Raw genomic sequence first — 21,030 nt, 5'->3', positions numbered from 1 at the left:
GTTCTTTGTTGCTGAAAGTAGAGGTATCTTTATTGAATCCGGTACCAGCCAAGTGGCGACGGCTCCAAGCACTGCTTCGATTACTCATGCAACTTAGCACACATGGATATACTGAACTGAATTGAAATTACACAATTATTATCCGGCAGCTCGGGGTGGCTCGAATTATTCAAATGCTTTACGGAAATATAATTTTATGTAATCTTCACCCCGTACAAGTGAAGAGCTGGCATTCACGGTGAGCCAAAAAAAAAAAAAAGCCAACGGGACGTCGACGACGCTGCTTTTTTCTATTTTTTAATTATGTATTATTCTATTTCTTCCTTTTATCTGACGTAAAAATTTATGAGCACATCTGTCAAGCTCGAAGGGACACAAAAACACGTCACTGTCGGCCCTTTCCTTTTTCTTTTTCCCTTTCCTTCCGCTGATGTGTCTGCAAGACAGTCGCGGGCTTTTCCGTTTTTCTACTTTTTTCCGTCTCCAGCTAAGGTTACCGGAAGCAGCGGTAGAGTTTGAGCGTGCTCTTTGCGTTTCTTGGAGGTTCGTTTCTTTAAAATATGAATACGTGACGAAGGTGACTCTCAGCCCAGGAAAACCTGCGATTACGGCAGCATTTCTCTTCGTTGAAAAATGCCCTGGCTTCACTGTAGGTCTTTCTTTCACGCAGAACAACAAAAAACGTTTATGCGCCATTGCGACCTTGCGAAACTGGCTGTGCAACGAAGCTGCTAAAAAACCTGATGATTTGGGGCATGCAGTGCTTTAGTATTTTTGAGTAGTGATCAGAACAAATGTTCGCTTTGCGGTAAAGCCCATTTTCAAACATGATCCGTGTCGTTAGGTTTGTTGAGTGGAGTCTGCCGCTTGTGAGTCCAAAGTTGCGCAAGGTCAAAGCAGCGGGGAGCAGTCGGTCTTGTCGTGTTCCGTAATGTCATGTCAAAGTTATCTGTTATGTTTTTCTTTTTCTGGAAAAGTCGTCACTCTGCTCTATGTTATCGCTTATACAATATTTTTGCCTAGCCTGATTACGTATAAAAGAGGCATCGCTGACCGATATAAAGTTCCTTGGCCGTAATCAAGCTCTTATACGGCCGCTATCATCTACTACTTTTCACTTGAAATTAGCGTAATGCCGGCCTGAGGTGACAAATATAAATAATGGATGGCGATTACTCAGTCCAATAATGGGAAATTTAGCACAGCTAAACAATAATGCCACGACATAGCGATGCCATTTGTACCCCATGGTGACATTTTGACGACATTAAGCCAGTATTTTATTTTTAGGAATATAATGCGTTTCAATGCGGGGATACGTTTCGATATTTTATTGCAGATACGTGCCTTCATTGAAATGATATTACGTCACTGTGACTATTTCTACGCTACTAAGCCAGTGCATTTCTGCACCACTTTTACTTGTCGTTGTCCGCATTAAGTTCCTGTCTCTCGGTGCAATATTTGCCGGTCTTTTGTCGAAGAATTCCCCGTGTATCTTAATTTAGCGTGATTACTGTAGAAACATTTCTTCTCGCCGTGATGAACGCGCCTCCGCTCACGTGTCTTCTCGTCGGTGAATCTCTTCCGAGGAGTCGCGGAACTCGATCCTGCGCGATTTCACAGCTGAGTCCCTCCACGTTACTACAGCAACGGCGCTCCTCTGTCTTGCTCAAGCTGTGCGCGATCTCTTGCCTCCCGTAACGACGGTGCTGTTCACACAATCACCTCCGAGACGGGCACAACTAGTCAGAACGGTACCATCAACGGCTGCGCTGTAAAATTACATGCCTGCCAGATCCCATACAAAACGTGGACGCTGGAGTGTCTAAAGTTATCATCTACTGGCTGTATTTCGCGCAATGAGCGTGGTCATTTTTTTGCAACATTCGCCCTGTTCTTCCAGTTACATCAACACTGTTCTTTGTGCGCAATTATATCAATAAATAGGCCAGGAAAGGTCCTGAAAGATGCCCCAATGTTGAACCCAAAGTGCGCTGTAATCAACCGAGATGAAAACGTGAGTATCGCGTTTTGCAGAAAGCATGCGACATTTACACTTCACAAGTGACGTATTAAAGCGTAACTGCACTCTTCCTCAACACACAAGAACTCTTCTTATTGCGATTTTTTTTTTTACTTCGGCAGGACAGAATAGAGAGTGTGCGCATCGAGAGGTTCCCTTCCGTATTTTCATATGCCGGAAAGCTATCCGGTAAGTACTCCACTGAATTGGAATTTGGATGAGTAACAAACTAATTGGTAATCCACTCACTTCGGTGAATAACAACTGCATTACGCCGCCGATCCTCTTGGACGAACCTGCAAGCATCGTGGTTGTAAGCGCAGCGTTACATACGTGAGTCATAGCGGGAGCTTCTCCTGGGAGCACGCACTCGATGCCAAATGCACACGGGAGCACCGCGGTGCAGTGCGTCGAGCAGGAGCCGGGTCCTCTTCTGACAACGTCTGCTAACGTGACGCGAACGTCGGCTGCAAAGCAAAAGGGAGCGAGCCTGCCTATCAACGCCCCTTCGTGTCGAGCTTTATCAGCCCGACTTCAGTAACCGCCCAAATGGAAGAAAATGCTCACGTGCGGACAAGCGAGCTCCATTTTTTTTTTTTTTATCCCTCTCCCTTCGTTTAGTGATCGCGGCGTTGCCTCGTCGGGCAATTACGAAGCCTTGCGCCTCGCGAGCCGACAGACTTCCCTGTCTAGCTACACATGCGTGTGACAAAACGTGCAGAAATAATGAGAGGAGGAAGTGGGTCAACCAATGTCAATAAGCGAGAGGCGAACAGGCGCGAACGGTGGGTGTGTTTGAATGACCCCAATGGATTCTTTTGTGTGCTTCGGGGAAACCAGTCAACTCCGCACGTTTAATAAAAGTGAAAGAGTGTGTGGACTGCGAATGGTGCGGGTTTTTCGTGATAGCAGATGGCAGTGAGAAACTAAACGCCCAGCACTGTAGTCTGAATATTTGTCTCCTGTAGTTGAAGGTTACCAAGCTATTACGTCTCAAAATTCTCTCTCTCAACAGGATTACACTTTACTCTAAGAGATGGGGTAGCTAGAATAGGGAATACTACAATTATTGAATACTACAATTATTGTGCTGGAATACTACAATTATTGTGCTGGAATACTACAATTATTGTGCTACCAGCAACTTGTTAGCGGTATTTGTATTCTTCCTGAGTTTAATATAATTTTGCGATGTTTAAGGTATTTTTGCATTCTGAATTCATTTTTTCTTACGGTTTTCCAGTCTCGCTTGCAAAACCATTCACCTGAATGTAAATTGATTTTTTTTAAATTAGACAAAATGAAGGTGTTTTACTCTTACGCGCTGAAACTAAAACACGACAAAATGCAGTCTCCAAAGCTCTAATCGTGTTCCACGGTGTATGATTTCATAGAAATGTAGAGCGCTGTGTTCTGCGAGCATCGATGCAGCGTAGCCTTACACGTAAGCCCCCTTTACAACAACCTAACGGTACCTTCCCATACAGTTGAAAGTCCACTTCCAGGACGCTTCGAGAGGAGCTCGCGAGGCTAATTAATGGAGGGATTACCCCCAGTGACCGACTTCTTTGCTTCCCCACACTTATTTAGTCGCAGATAAGAAAATTTGGGGGGGGGGGGGGGGGGGTAGAGGGGAAGTGGAAATTCTTCTTCGAGAGTGAGAAACGTGCGTCGGAGATTGCGGCCACCGGTGTGGCCGCACACACGTGACTCACTTCGTGGTCGTCCCGACGGATGAGGAGGCTTCCTGTTCGGCGGTGAAGCCCTCGGCCGGGCTAGCGTGACGCCGGGGAGCGGCGACGAGGACGAAAGCGTGGTCGCGAGAAGCGGCGTTGTCGAGGAGAAGGGTTGCGCTGGAGCGCGGCGGCCCAATCGCGTCGGCGCGGGGGAAAGGGTAGGCGTCGGGTGCAGCAAAGGGGAACCGGGGAGCTTTCAAAAGCGGACCGGCAGAGAGGCCGTCCGGTTGTGCAGTGCTCCGCGGTGCCGCGATGATCATGCATGCCGCTGCCGGGATGCCGGAACCTGGTCGTGGTGCTCGCGATGCTCTCCCTGCTCATCGTCGCCGCGTCGAGGGTGCGCGGGGCTCCGCAGCATCCGTCGGCTGCTGCTGCGCACGTGGACTCCTCCAACAGCGCCGAAGACTCCGACGACAACCTGAGCGACGGCTCCTCGCTGGAGGTCTTGCCTCCGCCGCGTCGTCTGCGACACGGACGGGCGCGTGCAGCCGCCGTTAGTGCGCCGGACGCTGTGGATGAGGAGAGCTCCTCCGAGGAGCAGGACGGTGCGGGGAACGCTATGGTGGCCGACGACCCCTCGGACGGCGGCGGAGACGCCGTCAAGCACCCGCGTGGCACCAGCCGCTACCTGCAACTCTACTGCCGCACCGGATACAACCTGGTCATCCACGCCAGCGGCAAGGTCAACGGGACCAGGGAGGACCGAAACCGATACGGTCAGTGCCCGTCCATCCTGCCCGCGTGCGTGCGTGTGTGTGTGTTTGAGAGGCGTGCTCTTGGTAAGCGCCACATTCCGGCCTCCGGCTGTGATGGGTAGTGATCATTTTGATTATTTCTTACTCTCTCTTTTTTGCCTCTTTGACCATGACTTGTCACAGTGGGTGATGCGGGTGATAGCGGTGAAAGCGCGCGATAGTGCTCGCCAATCGTTGACAGCGAGGACCCAAAGCTGTGTCCGAAATTCCGCCTCTTGGACTTCAGACAACCTTATCAAAGTTTCCATCCCTCTCTTCCGCTCTTTATCATAGCCATTAGGTTGCGTGTTCGTCGATGCCGTCTGCCGTAAACTGCTCGCTCGAACTTTTTTGGTGGAAGTTTAATTGTTGTGGTATTTTTCTCGTCTAAGATTACTGCCCTCGAAGCTCGGTATTAAAGCAGCCTTGACATTAAAATTGGCGGCCCAAGATGCGCTAGTGAGCGCGCCAAACATCCGCGAAATACATCCGCGAAATCCAGCCGCACGAAAATATAGAGCAGGGATCGAAGTCAACCAAGTGCTCCAGCTTTAAATCGAAATACTCTTGTGGCGAACTGACTTCAAGACGCGTGTTATTCCAGCAGCAGAATGTAAGTTTGTATTTGACGAGAAATCGGTAGTTTGGCGTAGACTGACGATCTTACCTCCGTCATGACTCCCAGCTGTCTGAAAAAGCACGCGGATTCCGCCAGCCCAGAGGTCGCCAACTGTTTTATCACCGTGAACATTCCCGGGATCGTTGCACGTAGCCAGTCTCCGGCGGTCCTCTTTTGCCTATGGACAAGCGTTTATGTCAACCGGATTTGTGTTTTTTCGTTGTTGTTGTTGTTGTTGCTCTTTTTTTATTGCTGCGCTGTCTGACTTTGGCGTTGTGCGATGCAGCGCACTTGCCGTGGTAGAGCCAGGTCAACACAAACGATGAATTTGCTCTGGAAAAAGAAAGCATTCAAAATTAAGCACGTAGTATATAAATTTTTATCGTAATTCCTCTTTCGCAGGTTGTACGATCCGCCAAACATGGACTAATATTTTGCTTTAGCTTTTCTAACTTGACGCGTAAACGGCTGCCCTAGAACTACGGTTGTATTTTCTTTTCGTTTTGGTGGGAAAAAAGTGGCCTGATGTGCCACTAATGGCGGCTGTTTGGGGACTACCGTGGAATTTTAAAGTTGTAGTAATTCTTTGCCAATCGTCGTTCGTACCATCACACATATGTTGACTTACACTCCAAGTAGTATCTGGCTTTCAAACGGTAAAGTTGCAATGAAACAGCTGGATGAAATAGCCTCACAAAAATAAAGAGCTGTGTTGTCGTCAAGGTTGGCTCGTACTTTACGTGCGGACTGACTCTCGCCAGTGCGTTCGCTTGACGAAGAAAACACAGGTAATGCCCCAGAATATGGATTGATCATGAGGTTTAACGCGCCGACGCTGCACAGGCGATGAGGCGCGCGGTAGGGGAGGGCCCCGGATTAATTTTGGCCAGCCGGGATACTCTTCACGCGCGCCGAAATCTAGAACATACGGGCGTTTTCGCTTTTCGCCTCCATCAGAAAAGCGGTCGCCGCAGCCGGGAATCCAGCCCGCGTCCTTGGGCTTAGCTGCAAAATTCTTTAGCCGCTGAGCCACCGCGGCGGGTCATACCCCAGAATACAGTCCCACAAACTGCATTCAGCTGGTTTAGCTTTACTGCCTTGTACATTTCCCGAGCAAAGCCGAGACGAGGTGGCCCCAAAAGATCTTAACGCAGCCGTAGCACTCATCACACGCAATTTGATGGTTAGCGCTCGAGGCGTGGAAACTAGGTCGCTTTTTTTTCTCTCTCTCTTTCTTTTGTGGCAGCACTGTGCGGCCGTAACCACGTGCGCTCAGTGAGTGGAAACCCAATGAGGCGTCATTTACATAAAGCCCAGTAGCGTGACCAAAAGGAGTAAGCAAGGTTAGCCTGAGGATCGTGCCGGCACCATTTGACCCCATTGTTCCTCATGTTCCCCCAACGTTCCTTCTAGGCATTTGTATAGTATTTCCTAGAAAAAGTCGTATTTGCACGATTCTTTTCATTTTGTCCGTGATTAAACAAGAAACGGGAACGGGTATTTTTATTCCGCAAGGCAAAACAATTTCTGCTAGCGGTGCTCACTAATGCGGAGAAAGAAATGCGACTGTCCGCTACAAGCGGGTCGAGACTGTAGGAAAGCACTTTAGCTCACCCACTTCAAGATTACGCCGTTTATCTTGATTCGTATCACAACTCACCGAGCCGCCGTTATCGCGGCGCACGTTGTCGTGCAAAAAGTCCTTTGTATGTCAAGTAATCCGTGGTACACTGCTTGATGTGGAGACAGCTCCAGAAAAGCCGTGCTTTATCTTAAGCCTGGTTATGTCCACTGCAGGACGAAGGGCTCTCCCAAAGATCTGCAGCCACGCCTATCGAGTGCCTGAAGGCCGATAGTGTGATTGTATAATCATTGGGCGGTTTTTAGCAAACCTACTCAAAAAGAGTTGCTAAATCCTTGTCTGGTGAGTAAATGCTGTTTGTGTCCAAGGGAGACTCACCTAGCATGGTTGAACCCACCTAGTACAGCCTCCCGTGGTATTCGGCGGCGTTAAATACCGGACCAGCCAGAATTTCGACCCTGGACAACGCTGTAGAGGCGTAGCATGGAAGGTGCACACAGCGCGCTGGGAGAGCGGCAACGCTTCGCCCTGGGCTTTCTTCTGCCCCAAAGCATCTTTTACCCTATACATGTGCGTGAACACGCAATATATATATACATATCGTGTGTTACGTGCTAAGCATCAGCCAACAAGCATTTCGGGGGATATCTACTTGACGCTCGCACAATGTGGCTTTTACTCCCAAGTGAATATTGATTCATTATAAGGTTTAACGCGCCGACGCTGCTCAGGCGATGAAGCGCGCCGGAGTGGAGGACTCCGGATTAATTTTGACCACCTGCGTGCGCCGAAATCTCGAACACACGGGCTTTTTCGCTTTTCGCCTCCACCAGAAAAGGGGCCCCCGCGTCCGGGAATCGAACCTGCGTCCGGGAATCGAACCCGCGTCCTTGGGCTCAGCAACACTGTGCCTTAGCCGCTGAGCCAACGCGGCGGGTGCTTCTAAGTGAAGCAAACAATGAAAACAGTAAAAAAAAAAGGAAAACAGGAAGTCTCTCTTAGGGGTTGTGAAACGCGTTCGGAGGAAAATTTCAGCAAACGTATCCCATTACGGACCGTAACTTGGCGTTACTTCACAGCATTTCACGTTAGTGAACGGTGGCTCATTTCTTGCGCCTACCAAGGTGGCAGCGCGTTCCGACGGGACGACGCGAGGGCCGTGGGAGGAGAAGACGTTCCAAATTACTCACGATAACGAGTTGGCAGTCCCGAGCGTTGACCCGCCACCCCCTTGGGCACGGTTCTGCTATAGCGCACTCCTTTATCGACGATGGCAGAGAGGCCGAGTTTCCTCTCGCGTGAGCTTCCCCGCAGAATGGCAGGGGCAGGTGTCTCCCGATGTGGCATCAGTGATCGATACGCTAAGGTTTAACGGCCTTTCTTCCGGGCGCCGATTCGCTCTCATTTGTGCATCCAAGCCGTCGTACATGCGGTAGGACGGGAGCCGGCATAATCCCCCTTTGATGCCGAGAAGCCCCTCCGCCTCGCTGTAAGGAGTCCCCCGTGCCTGGGATTGGCACCGCGCAAAGTGGGTGTATATACCTGCACCACTTCTCTCTATTGCTCGCTCTTGATTGCACTTCCGTGATCGGAATGTGTCAGCTGCGATCAGCACCAAGCGTGTAACGCAATTTTTCTGCATCGATTTCTGAATAGGCGCACCTTTTTAAAGTTCAGGCATATGTAGTATGTATACAAATGCAGGCGTACTTGCAGCCTTGAAAAACGAGGAAGTCTTATTCGCTTCCCTCCAGCATCATTAATTATCAGGCAGCTCCACAGAGTCAACTGTGAGGCTTTTACAAACTCGATTCTAGTTACATAACTCGATTCTTTTACATAACTCGATTCCACGAGGTAGCAACCGTGAGAGTTGTGTTATTATTTTTACTATTTACATTTGCATGCAAATGTAGTTTATTTAGGAATGGCTGCCGAATTGTATCGTATTTCAAATATTCGCGCCTTTAAAGTATGTATACGGGAACGTACCTGGCGAGAAAGGTGCTAAGGTATGCCGAAACGGGAGTACGGCATAACTTACAGCTCTGGAATTTAAATTAGTGCACCGGGGGATTTCGGGCGGCTGCGTTTAAAAGCTCGGTATAGTGTATAGGAATGTCATTTTATTCTACTGTGTATTTTAGAATTTATCGTATCATTACCATGCTCCTCTTAGGCACGTTAATTTCCCTACGCACCATGTAATTGCGAGAGAAAAAACAGATCACAGTGAATCCCTTCCTACGTTAACACCCAACTATACCGTTGATTGATTGATTGTAGGGTTTAACGCGCCGACGCAACGCAGGCGATGAGGCGCGCCGTAGTGGAGGGCTCCGGATTAATTTTGACCACCTGGGAATCTTTAACGTGCGCCGAAATCTCGTACACACGGGCGTTTTTGCTTTTCGCCTCCATCAGAAAAGCGGCCGCCGCGGCCGGGAATCGAACCCGCGACCTCGTGCTCAGCAGCGCAACGCCTTAGCCACTGAGCCACCGCGGCGGGTAACTATACCGTCCCACCTTTCTACTGTTTTGCTTTATTCCGGTGTTAGCTCGTCGAATGAGATGAAGAGCTATACTGAAAACTACTTGGGATACATTCATTGTATGGAGAAAAGCGTTTAGCTTATCTCTTGGCTTGGCTTGGCTTGTCATTTTACTTGTTTTGTGTTCTTTTCTGCTGTTTTCTTTTATGGCAGTCGGTAGACGTTGTGATCGTTGCTCTGAGGTGTTTTCTTGTGATTTCTTCGTTTGATTTCTGTGTTTTTTTTTTTTTTTTAGGAAGGAATATAGTGTATCCAGAAAGGTACATTGGTGCGGTCGCAGTAGTGAATGCTGAATAGGAATTTTCGCGGCAGTTCCGCTAATGTATGTTACTTTGATAATGCGCGTTTTCCGCTCCACATTGTCTTTTCTTCTTTTACGCGTGAGCGTGTATCCCGCAACCTTGAATATTCGCGTCGTGAATGTATGAAGCTTGGCGAAAAAGGTTGCCGCAGCACCGGAAATGAGGTCCGCAATGCAGCTGTCACAGCGGAATATTATCTACGCAGTTGCGTCGTCTTGAAGTGGACTAGAAAAAAAAAACGGACGTTATTAAGCAAATAACAAGACTAACGATTACATAACAATGGCAGCAGCAATGAAAGCAAGTACGTTTACGCCAAATATGGTTCGCTTCCTGAAATTGCCTTTTTTTTTTTCGTGTGACTCATGGGTCATTCGCTAACGTGTATGTTACATTTTCATCGCGCACAGCCGTGGTTCAGGTCATTGTCCTCACTCTTCTAAACCAACTTTAGACCAAGGCACACGGGAGAAGTCAGAAAAAAGGAGGAGGAGATGAACTCGCGACATTGTTTACTCCTGTCTAGCAGCCTCTCTGTAGAAGACGACTCATCTAAATTGAGGAATGTAGCTTGTGTATTGACACGTCCTAGCGGAACCAATGGCAACAGTCCAGAAGAAGGCTAACAGAAGCCTCACGCCTCCCGTGGTGGCCTCGGTTTAAGCGCGGAAGCGTCTGCGCTTCGGAATCTCGCGGCTGCCTGGTTACACCACACGAGCCCAACTGTTCACCATCTGTGCGTTCCTGTTTACTACTCACTATACCAGCGCTTCTTAACCGCAGGCACGGGCGAACCAAAACAGTAACCCCGCACGCCGCTCCCTCCGTCCTCTCGCGGAGGTCTAGACGATCGGGAAAAGGCGACGAAAGAACCTTGCTTGACTGGAACGCAAAATACAAAGCGTCCAGTTCACGCATAGGGGCTGTGAGGGAGGAGGGGGGGGGGGGGGGGGAGGGGAGCAAAGCCAGGGCTTAGATGTAAATAAACGCAGCGCAAATTCATTTATCGTCAGCGCTAACGTTAGCACGCGGTGATTATTCGCCTCGCGGCAGGCAGTCTTCTGCGCGTGTGTGGGCAGGAGTGTCTTGCTCCGCCGTAAATCGCCAAGGTTGGCACAGGCGCCAAACGATCGGTTTAATTCGTTTAGTCTGTGCTGCCCGGCTATTCAACTTTCATTCAAACTTGAGCGGGGCTGAATTTGTTTGTTGTTGCCGCTGTTGAGTGAAGCGAAACTTGAACTATACGAAAGATGACCTTTCCTGATACGGAGAACTGTCGAGCCCACCCAGTTGAATATTATCCATAACTCGGCACAAGCGCCTGCGTGATGCTGTATCTTTTGCTCATACCCCCCTCGCCCTTCGCATTTTCTCGTTCTGATACTTTATCTGCTTGGTAAGTCATTTCGAGAATGATGTTTTGGTGGAAATTCCTGAAAAGAAAAAAAAAATCCTAAAGAGCGATAGGGCACTTTTGTTGCGATATTAGCTGGAATTTCAATACGAAGAACGGCAGGAAATATTGAATACATGATATATCGAATTTCCAATTCCCTTTTTTTTCATTTAGAAGAAATATGACTCATTGCAATTCCGCTCCTAACAAGGACCCTAATGTTCCCAAACTGATTATACTAATTTATTTCACTTTTGAAAAATAAGTTTTTCTTCCTGTTTTCAAGCTTCCTTCTGCCTTAAGTTTCATTCCTTGGTCTTCTTTTTATTGACTTGTTTCATGCTGACGCTTCCTCTCATAACCTTACTGCTCTCCTTAGTACGAATCTAAAATTCCCTCGGTTGACTTCCTCGTTCCCTGTTGATCCCCGAGGTAGCAACGAAATAAGTTATTTTTAGCTAATCACTGCTGCGTCCGCTTCTTTCACAAGATGCAACCAGGTCAAGCTCTTTAACGACGCCCGCGTGTCCACATTTCAGCGCACGTTAAATATTACCGGGTGGCTTATAAATTATCAACGCGAAAGACTTATACGTCTCATCAAACTCGAAAAGTGACCGCCGGCGGCATCGATGCGAATGGTACCGAAAGTCACGTGACCTCAGCTTAGATTTCTCTTTCCTACACGTAGCGTCTCTATCGAATTCTTCCGCAGCCATCCACTGTGGCGCACCTCATAGTCTAGGTATAGCTCCGGAGCGTAGAGCGCCAATGTAAATCGAATTTGAACCTCGCGGGCATCTCTTCTCCGCCGTATCACAAAACGCTCCGCCTATGCCACCACGTTCAAGACAGAAAATAAGGAATTTGGAATACTGTGCCGCCGTACCGAAATGGAACCGTGAAGCCGAAAAACTCATTTATATCAGTGCGCTGTCCGTGGCTTCACAGCAGCGGCAGGTAGATTCATCAGGATTCCGTACCTTCCGGCGTCGCTCAAGGGGGACAAGGCGAGAAGGCGGTGCTTTCCTATCGATAAGGGAGCGTCGACGAGTACGGCACACTCGGCCACCACGCGACAGGGCAGAGCCGCCTGCCTGGCGCATTGCCGTCAACTCGGTCACCGTAGCAAGGGGTGAAGAAAAATGATGCCACTGGTCGCCTGCGACCCACTTGGTATTCACCGTACGCAGTGCAACCATACCGCGCAGGGCGAAAATAGAGGGGGATTCTGGGAGTTCCTATGCATGTAGACAAAAACCCGCAGTGTGTGGCGCTCACCTTGCCGTTGTAATAAATTGGTACGGCCCGCCATTTGCAGGGAATGTGTCGCTCGACCGGTGGCTCTAACGACAATGTATGCGGATGATGTCCCTCAGTTTTTTTTTTTTTTTTTGTTCGCTCTAGGAACCGCTCAGTTAGGCTTTAGCTTGTATTTCTCAGGCACACTGACTGTTCTGGGGCAGGAAGAATGTACAAAAAGCTCGCATGTACTAAAAAAAATATATCAGATTTGGAATTGAGCGGGCACACATTAAAGAAACTATGTTGTAATTTGGTGTGTGTGTGCGTGTGTTTGTGTTTAGCCTTAAAAATTGCGTGAGCTTCTCGCATTTCCTCACTCCATCTTAATCAGGTTTTAGGGCTGTTGATGTGCCTGATTTCGTTGCTTTAGAGCAGAGGAAGCGCTCGCAGTAGTTCTAAGTGCAGTCTAGTTTCTTGTTCTTCCAGCCGCCGAGAACCACCACAGTCTCAAATTTGTTCCCTCTTTGCCAGGGTGTCCACTTTTGAAATAGTACCGTCTCTATTTTTTCAGTTTATGGTCTATGATAAGATTATAAATAACTATTTTTATTTTTAAGCAGGTTTAAATTCAAATTGAATCTATTATTGCTGACAATACAGCTCCAAGAAAAACAGAACATGGCCAACACATGAGCATCTGTTACCACTACTTTCGACTTTCGCCTAGTTTAACTGGAATAACACGCCGAAATAACCCTATGTCAATAACAGTAGGCGGCTAGGTTTTCCGTCTTCAAATTCTAGCGGTTGTGAATCTCCATGAGGCATTAAAAAACACTAATCTGCTACCCTACCAATAAAACCCAAATTACTTCCATGAATCGCAATAATATATATACGAGATATGTCAGCGGAACCGAATTCAACAACAACAACAAATCACGTGTTTTTTTTTTTTTAAGTTTAATGGAGAAAAGTCTTGGGGTCGTCCTGACACCCATCGGCTCGGCTACCCTCGGTTGTCCTTGTTTTTTTTTTTTCGGTTTTCGACCTTGATAACAAAGTTAGAGTCTGTTTTAGAGTACCACACGTCTCCTTAGATCAGCCCCCTTTTTGCCATGCAGCTCTGATGCAGCGGTGACTTCAGCGCTTTCACCAACATGCAATCAGAGCATACAAGCTCGCCAGAATGAGTGTCTCTTGAATGTGGGGAACCCCTGTTTCGCTTGACGTTTCACGTATGCGTCCTGCCGGTCTCTCTCTTCTCCTAAATCACTCGGTGGAAAACAGGCAGAGCCGAGCTTGAGGCACCGGCCTGTCACTCTGCACCAGTGCCCTCTCGTCTGGGCGATCAACCACGCCGCCCTATAAATCACCTTCCTCCGTCTGCCATCGCTCCTCCCTTCGGAAGTTATCTACGTTGCATCGGCACGGAGCTCTTTGCTTCCTTGTTTTTTCCTTATTTTCTTTCGGCGTTTCGCTTTCTCCTTGGTTTACCTAATTTTCTGTTGCGTTGCTCCCTTGCGACTGCCTCGTCCTCCGCCCCGCAGTGCACTGATTGCGACCGTCTGCACCGATTTAGGGTGGCTGCCACTGTCAAGCTCGGGGCTTGCGAACGCCGCCCCTGCTGCGTTGCTTTCTTTGTGTGTTTTGTTCTCCTGTGTTTTAGCGTGGTTTTGCTCCTCTCTCCACCCGTCTCTCTATTTCGTTCCGACCAAAGAACACTCTCTATGCTCTGTCAACTTTGTAGGCTGCAGCTGCATTCCTTGTCTTTGTTAGTGGCGAACCTGTGAAAACCAACAGCAGAAGCTATACTAATCCCAGGCAACACCTTTTCCAGGACCAGGCTTGGTATTTTCTTCCTCACTTTTTTGAGTGTGTGTTTGTGTATTTGGGGAACTTAGATGCCGCATTGAATCGGGAATTTTGTTTTTGGATAGGACGATTAGAAGTCCGAAAGCGTTCGTTCTTGCCGATTCTTAAGTACAGTCGATCTAAAAGGACGGATAGGGCGGATGCAGTGCCTGAGCTGGTGACGCTCCGCCAAGGCCTTGTACCTTTCAGTGGTGTTGGCCCCGTGCCTGTCCCACTCACTCACGGTGTCAACGATGCGTCGGAGCTGTTGGGGCTTCTGCACGGCACACAGACACGGTAGGCAGCAGCCCACGTCGCGAGGTTGAAAACCATCACATGTTTCCTTTTCTTTTTTTCCGAAAAAACCACCTCGTCAGAACGTGGGCCAGCGCTAGTGTTTCCCAACTTTGCTTTGTCGGATATATATTTTTTTAATTTTCATGTTCCAAAACGAGCGCAATCGTACAAAGAAAAGTGCGTTCCTACTTCTTTTCCCTGTTATTTTGCACAACCGCGATATCCTGGTGGCTCAGTGGCAGCGTGCATAATGCGATTATGCGGATCAGTGATTCACTTATCGTTAATAATCAACCAGGCTTTACCACAGTGTACAATTCACGCTGATTCATCGGCAGCTGTACGAGGGCTTCGTAAAACTCTTACGTCCAACGAACTTCTGCTAGAAATTCAGAACACAGTGGACACTTACCCATGTCGTGGGCGCGTGTCGTGGCGCCAACGGAACAGCCACCCCGCAATGCAGGCTGCAGATTCCCGTGCGTGTGCAATATCCATCTCCTCTTGCACTTCGTGAAGCGGTGTTCACCTTGCCAGTGAAAAATAACGTCCACGGCGCACCGCGCGCGCTCTCATACCCCCGCGCGGTACAGATCTCCCTGGCGGGTTGTCTCGTCAAGATGAGGTCCTGCTCCGACGTCTTCGCCTAAGAGTCACCCTCACGCCGGCTGTGACGAGGTGCTGGCCACCTCAATACCATGCCCCGTTCAGCTTCACGTGCCCCTTTTGGCCCGCTCCTGTTGACCAGGCTACAGCAGAGCATTTGGCGTGGAGCTGCACTGCCCTGCGAAGCGTATATAATACGCCTTATGCACATCGCCTCCTGCGGCCCGCGCCCCGAACGTCCGCCAGATTTATGGCGTGGATGCAAGGTCCACATCATGGCCCCCTGCTCTGATTTCTTCGGGAATCCGGAGTGTATCTGTACACTTTAGTTTTCCCTTATGCTGAACGGCAAACTTCCGAAGAAAAAAAAAGAGAACCGGGAGAGCCCATTTCTGCTTATTTAGAAGTGTCCACTATAATAGACGGGCTCATACACGTGACTGGAAGCACTGGAGAAACACATGTCACGTTACGCACTCATGGCAACCAGGCAAAATTCAAATTTGCTCCTCACTTCCTGGCGGGCTAGGGGTCACGAATCTAGCTTACTAACCATTAAGATGTTTCATTATTACGTCGCTGCACCCAACCACTTTCGTGAGTGCAAAAATAAAAGCGCACGTACTCTGTAACGCGGAAGGGAAATCTGCGCGTGGGCACGTGCGGCTCTAATCATGCGTGGCGCTTCGTCCCACGCGGCCGCTTCACCCGCCAGCACCCGTGCCCTGCAAGCTGTCGATCCGCCTGGAGTGGGTAGCTCATTAGCGTTCATTGGCTTCTGGCGCACTTGCTTTCTTTGTATCCGCTGTACATTGTTTGCTGCTGTTCTTCGTGTGCTGGTGTTGTCGAGTTGCGCGGTGGCAACTGCACGTTCAATCGCTGTAAGAAGCAAAGAGAAATAGTATTCGGGGGGTCGGTTCCTCGCCGAATGGAAGTTCAGAGGCGGGCTGATCGGTGTTGCGATTGATCGCGCGTCTTATAAATGGCGACTTTAACAGCGGGGGGCTGCGGGAACGTGCTTATCTTGTATACATACCGACCGTAGGCCGGCCAGCTTTATTTAACACCATCTATATAGGATGACTAGATAGCGTTGTTCCCTTTATTGCGTTTCCCTTTCTTGTCATTGGTTGCCCAGCGCTCATCTTGATGACGTAGCGCATACCTCATCTGAACACAAGGCTGCTTTTTAGCCCTCATAAACCTCAGGTGTATGGGTGGAGTAAGCTTGCTCGTCTAAGAGGCGTTGACGCCTTCGTTACCCCTTTCGATCGGCGTGCCCCTTGGTTTTCGCCTGCTAGGGCAGGCAAAAACCAAGAGGCGCGGAAAACAGAATTATAACGAAAGGGGGATGATACCTCTAACCATGCGGAATAACTCAACGCTTGTGCGCGCGTTCTATACGATATAGAACGTGTTAGGAGATGGGCTCTTTATATTGTAAACCGTTTCTCGTATCATCCGTAATTTGACTTTATAATCGTTTCTGGGAACGTGCGCGGAGCGCTAAATGCGCGTGACAAGAACTAACGCGGTGTCGATGGTCGATTTCACCGCCGTGCTCGCGTGTGGCAACTTGTTTTCTAGCACTTGAACTCGCGTTTGGATTTTATCGTAGACTAAACGAACGTCTCTCGCACACCCCGTCGAGATAATTTCGTTCGAGTTTTGAGCTGACCCCAATTGCATTTAAAACGCAACTCTTCAAACTCACTTTCTGAGCATTTATGGTTAGCTTTTTTTCTCTCTCTCTCTCAATACTGCACGCCTAAAAGCACGAGAAGGAGGGCTAAAAACAAAGTTCGAAAGATGAGCAAGCGAATGGAGTCATATGAATACGTGCTAAAAATATACGCCAAGAGAAATGCATTGGTAAACAGAAAGAGTGAGCAAGATGTCAGTGTGAGAGAGAGAAAAAGAGCGAGACAGACAGACAGACAGACAGACAGACAGACAGACAGACAGACAGACAGACAGACAGACAGACAGACAGACAGACAGACAGACAGACATAGCAAGAGCTAGACCTATAAAGGGAGAAAAAAAAGAGGGGAAGGATGCAGCGAAAGAACCACATACGCAGGCTGACACACATGGGCAACGAGAAATTGCAATGCCAATAGTTACAGCATAAATCCTGCAAGACAACGTAAACCTCGCCATGCCATGTAACGCAAACAGAGACCTTTTTCCTCGTGGGCCATTTTGCCGAAAACCAACAGCTGCACGAACGGGGCGGGGCGCCCCCATTGTCGAACTGTCTTACAAAGCTACAACACAAACGTCTCGAAGGAAGCTCTATCCCTGTCAGACGTCTGACACAATAGCCTAGCTGCCACGTATTTGCATTACAACCTAACCGAGAAGTTCGGACGGCGCCAACGCCGAGGCGAATTCGAGCCGACTGGACTGACTTGCGCGTCGGTCGTTAACCCTTTCTTTCCGCCACCGGCGAAACGAAGGCAGTTCGAACCCGCAGCGTCACAGTGCCGGCTAAGACTGATAGAAGAATATCATAAAGAACGCACCGCCCCATAAAAAAAAGCTCCCAAGGTGGAACCAGTTCGTCGCGGCACACGGGCAAAATACTCGGTTCGATCCTTAGTTCGAGGATACGAGTTGAAGTGATGGAGGGCGGTGGGGATGCATTTCGTTTCGGAGTCAAATGCGTTGAAGCATTAGGAAGAAAGCAGTGTACCAATCTTTTTTCAATTTCTATCGATTTCTGTCTTTTTGGACTTGTCAATACTATCATCTCACCTCGGGCGGCGTGAACGTACTATATGGCGCTCCATATCTGTCGCATGAGCGGAGCGTCGTGTGCCTTTGAGCACACTCCCCGGCATCTTATCGGAAGCTCGGGGTCCGGTGTTGCAAATGGGCTGCTTGGACAGGGGCGGCAACGTTACATCGCAAGGGAGGCGGCCGGCGTCCACTATCGCCGGCATCTTTGAGGGTGCTGGATTCTTTGAATAAAAGGAAAGCCCCTCGGAGGCACTTTGGGCAAACAACTGTGGTACACTCGATGCCTCTCCACGCACGACAAGTAGGAAGTTGCGTGAAAGCTGTTTATAAATTCAGCCTTATATTCCAAAATACGTTTTTCTTGTGCGCATTTGTGTTGAAAAAAGCTTATTTAGATGTCACGAACCGCCTAGGAATGCGGAAGGTCAGTTTTTTTTTCGACTTACTAAAACGCGGGGCAGTGTTGAAGCTGGAGAGTCCACTGCTGTGTCGATCCACGCGAAGGTTCGCTTGAAGCATTTATCATTAGAATCGAAGCGAAATGCCTTGCGCAAAATGGAGCATTGACAGTGATATAATGTGCGCTAATTTCACAAAATAGAAATGATATTTTCACTTCAAAGAACTGAGTTTAATGAACACTATTCTATCAGAAATAACTTGCTTTGGTCCTGGTGTGAGAGAGAACCACCATTATTTCACTGACAGCAAATAACACAAAGCTGTGTGTCGATAATAAGCTCCCCTAAGGTAACGCCAAACATATGTTGTAACAGCCAAAATTATTTGAACTCGCAAAGATGTGACGACATTTTTTTCAGCTCGAGGCATTTGTTTTGATTGTTTGTTTTTACTTGTTTTTAGTTATTCAGTCAATGTCTATCTTTGTCTACAATTCCAAGCGTAGTTCCCCCCCCCCCCCCCCCTAGGTAATAAAAAGCAAAATAAAACTTATGCTTTGAGTTCTCGTACAAGCACAAAATATTAGAGCGAGCTCGAACACCGTTAACAATGTTTCACATCTACGACCGGTATTATTTATAAACACGTCGAAATCGTCATTTCACACTAGCGTTTTACAACAAATACGCGTTGAGTCGGTCGCCTCAAATAGAAACTTAGCGAAAAAGACGAAAACCTTCCGGACATTCAAAAGAAAAAAAAGATGAAAAAGAAGTACAAGACGGAACGGGTGGAGGGTTAAAGGGTTGAGGAGAGAAAACTGCCCGCGAACATTACCCGGGTGCTGCTTCCTCGGAACGCGCGATGAAAAGTGAGCAGCGTGCCTCGGGGCTGTTCCGTTCTTTTCTTTTTTCCTGCCTCTGCCCGCACCAGGCATGTTCCTCGGCCGCGTGCACGCTGTCAGATTGTTCCAAAAGACAATAAACTCGGCGCCCCATTATAGCTTTCTCCGCATTCGCCGCGGCATTGTGGAAACGCCGCCTGGCATCCGCAGCTTCCCGACGCAGGAAAAGGGACGGAAGAGAAGGCCCACAACGTGGTAGCCCGTTGCTTCTGGAAAAGCGCACATACAGAAAATAACACGGTAATTCACGTTTTCAACGTGCGCACTGTCATCCCTCTTTCCCGCTTCTATATCACACAGTTCGCGCTCTAGAGGTAAACTTAAATCAAAACAAGGCCCCTTTCATGCGCAAACACTCACACACACTCGTATTCGCACACGCACAGCCGATACGAACCCGCATGCATGAGATGTAAACGACCTCGGGTCGTCAGCACCGTATATCGACGGCCGGGAAGCCCATAAGTCATGGCCGGGAGAAAAAATGACTTCGCGCGTCATGACCGAGCATTCGCCGGGCTCCGTTCCTCTTCTGGAGAGACGCGGCTGCGCATATATGCGAGCCGCCGATTTGTAAAGGAGATGCTGAAACGATACATGGGCGATTAAATGTACGTTGCCACCCGGGCAGGCAGGCAGGTCTCAGCCAATGTTTGCTTTCCTTCGACGCTTCTGTCGGCAGGTCGTTGTCGCGCGTGTTTTTGTGCTTTGCCTCTCGCAAGCTGCGAAGACGCGCACGTTGCGGCCTCGCAATGTCGTTCACCCGGTCAAGACCTATGGCCGGGCCATGAGAGCGGTATTTTGGAAGCCGCACGGATCTCATCTGTTGTGATTGGGAGAGGAGAGAGAGTTGGGGGCGTTGCGAAAACGCGTGCACGGGGTAAACGCTTCCATTATTCGCACCCCGTGTGTGCTGCAGCTGTCGTTTGGAGTATTGGCCTGTCTTCGGTCGCTTCCATGTGGACCCATCATTTAAAATACGCGCCTTTTACAGTTGCGCTATCCGGACGCATGCGTGTCAGGCGTTAGGACGTGAAATGTGCGGGTAAAGCCCCCGCATGCCAATGGAGGACTGCTCTGTCCGTTGTAGCATTCGGGACATTGATGCTGGACGGCTTTCAAGACACACATAGACCCCCCGCTTGTCGATGTTCTGCTCACGCTCTGTGGACTTGTTCGTGTAATGTGTTTGACGCCTCGTGGTTGAAGGCGTCGCTTAGGTCAACAAGTGTTTTTCATGACACACGCACCCATTGGACCTCGGAAAACTTCATTTATACACGACATGGGGTGCAAAAACCGAATAAATTTTGGAAGCCTGGTGCCCCAAGTACAAGAGCAAGATAACAAAAGTAAGCGTGGAGTAAACAGTCATCTATGTTCTGCGTTTGAGCCATAAACCGTCACGTAATGCATGCCAACATCGGTATGCGCTTACCAGAGACATTCCTTCGAGCAGAGACGACGGCCACGAATTCTAAAATACACTGTGGCTGCCAAACGTGCTGTTCAACTTTAAGCCCCCATATCGTTCAAGGAGACAATCAGGATTTTTTAAGAATCCTGAAATAATCCTGTCGTAGAGGTTAGCAGGGGTGTTTGCATAACCTAGCATGACAACTACGCTACGAGTGTGCCACCAACACATATCAGGGGCAAAGCACCTTAGGTGCTCGGGCTGTCGGCGTCTCATGTAGACGCGGTACTAAAACACCGGGACACTCGTTTTCCAACACCCCGCGCTAGGACGTAACGCGTGCTAAAATAGCACACCGAGACACTTGTTTTCGAACACCTCGCGCCAGAACGTCGACCTACATGGGCAAAAACTCATACTAAAAGGACACACCGGGACACTCGTTTTCCAACGCCTCGCGCTAAAACGCTTCGTGCTTCAAGCAAAGCCTCTACCCCCAACGATTTCATCTCCGTGGGCAAAAACGCCTAGACGCCAAGGCCTAAGACGTCGAGCGCTCAGCGTCGAAACCGCATTGTACACTTCATCATAACTTCGAAACCGCATCATACAC

The 21,030-nt window shown here is 48.9% G+C and overlaps 1 protein-coding gene across 1 annotated transcript in view; it reads left to right on the top strand.

The window, feature by feature from the left end:
- Positions 1-3,950: 3,950 nt before the first annotated feature.
- The window catches only part of LOC144152944 (fibroblast growth factor 9-like), a 96,500-nt gene continuing 79,420 nt past the window's right edge, over positions 3,951-21,030 (top strand). Inside the window, exon 1 of the mRNA XM_077684533.1 lies at positions 3,951-4,478. Within this exon, the coding sequence (XP_077540659.1) occupies positions 4,025-4,478 (454 nt within the window). The 5' untranslated portion in view covers positions 3,951-4,024. The remainder of the gene's footprint in view (positions 4,479-21,030) is intronic.

The sequence above is a fragment of the Haemaphysalis longicornis genome, unplaced genomic scaffold (assembly GCF_048455015.1).
Source record: "Haemaphysalis longicornis isolate Haplotype H1 unplaced genomic scaffold, Haemaphysalis longicornis Haplotype H1 scaffold_9, whole genome shotgun sequence".
NCBI classification, from domain to species: Eukaryota; Metazoa; Arthropoda; class Arachnida; order Ixodida; family Ixodidae; genus Haemaphysalis; species Haemaphysalis longicornis.
This window is presented reverse-complemented; position numbering and strand designations above follow the sequence as displayed.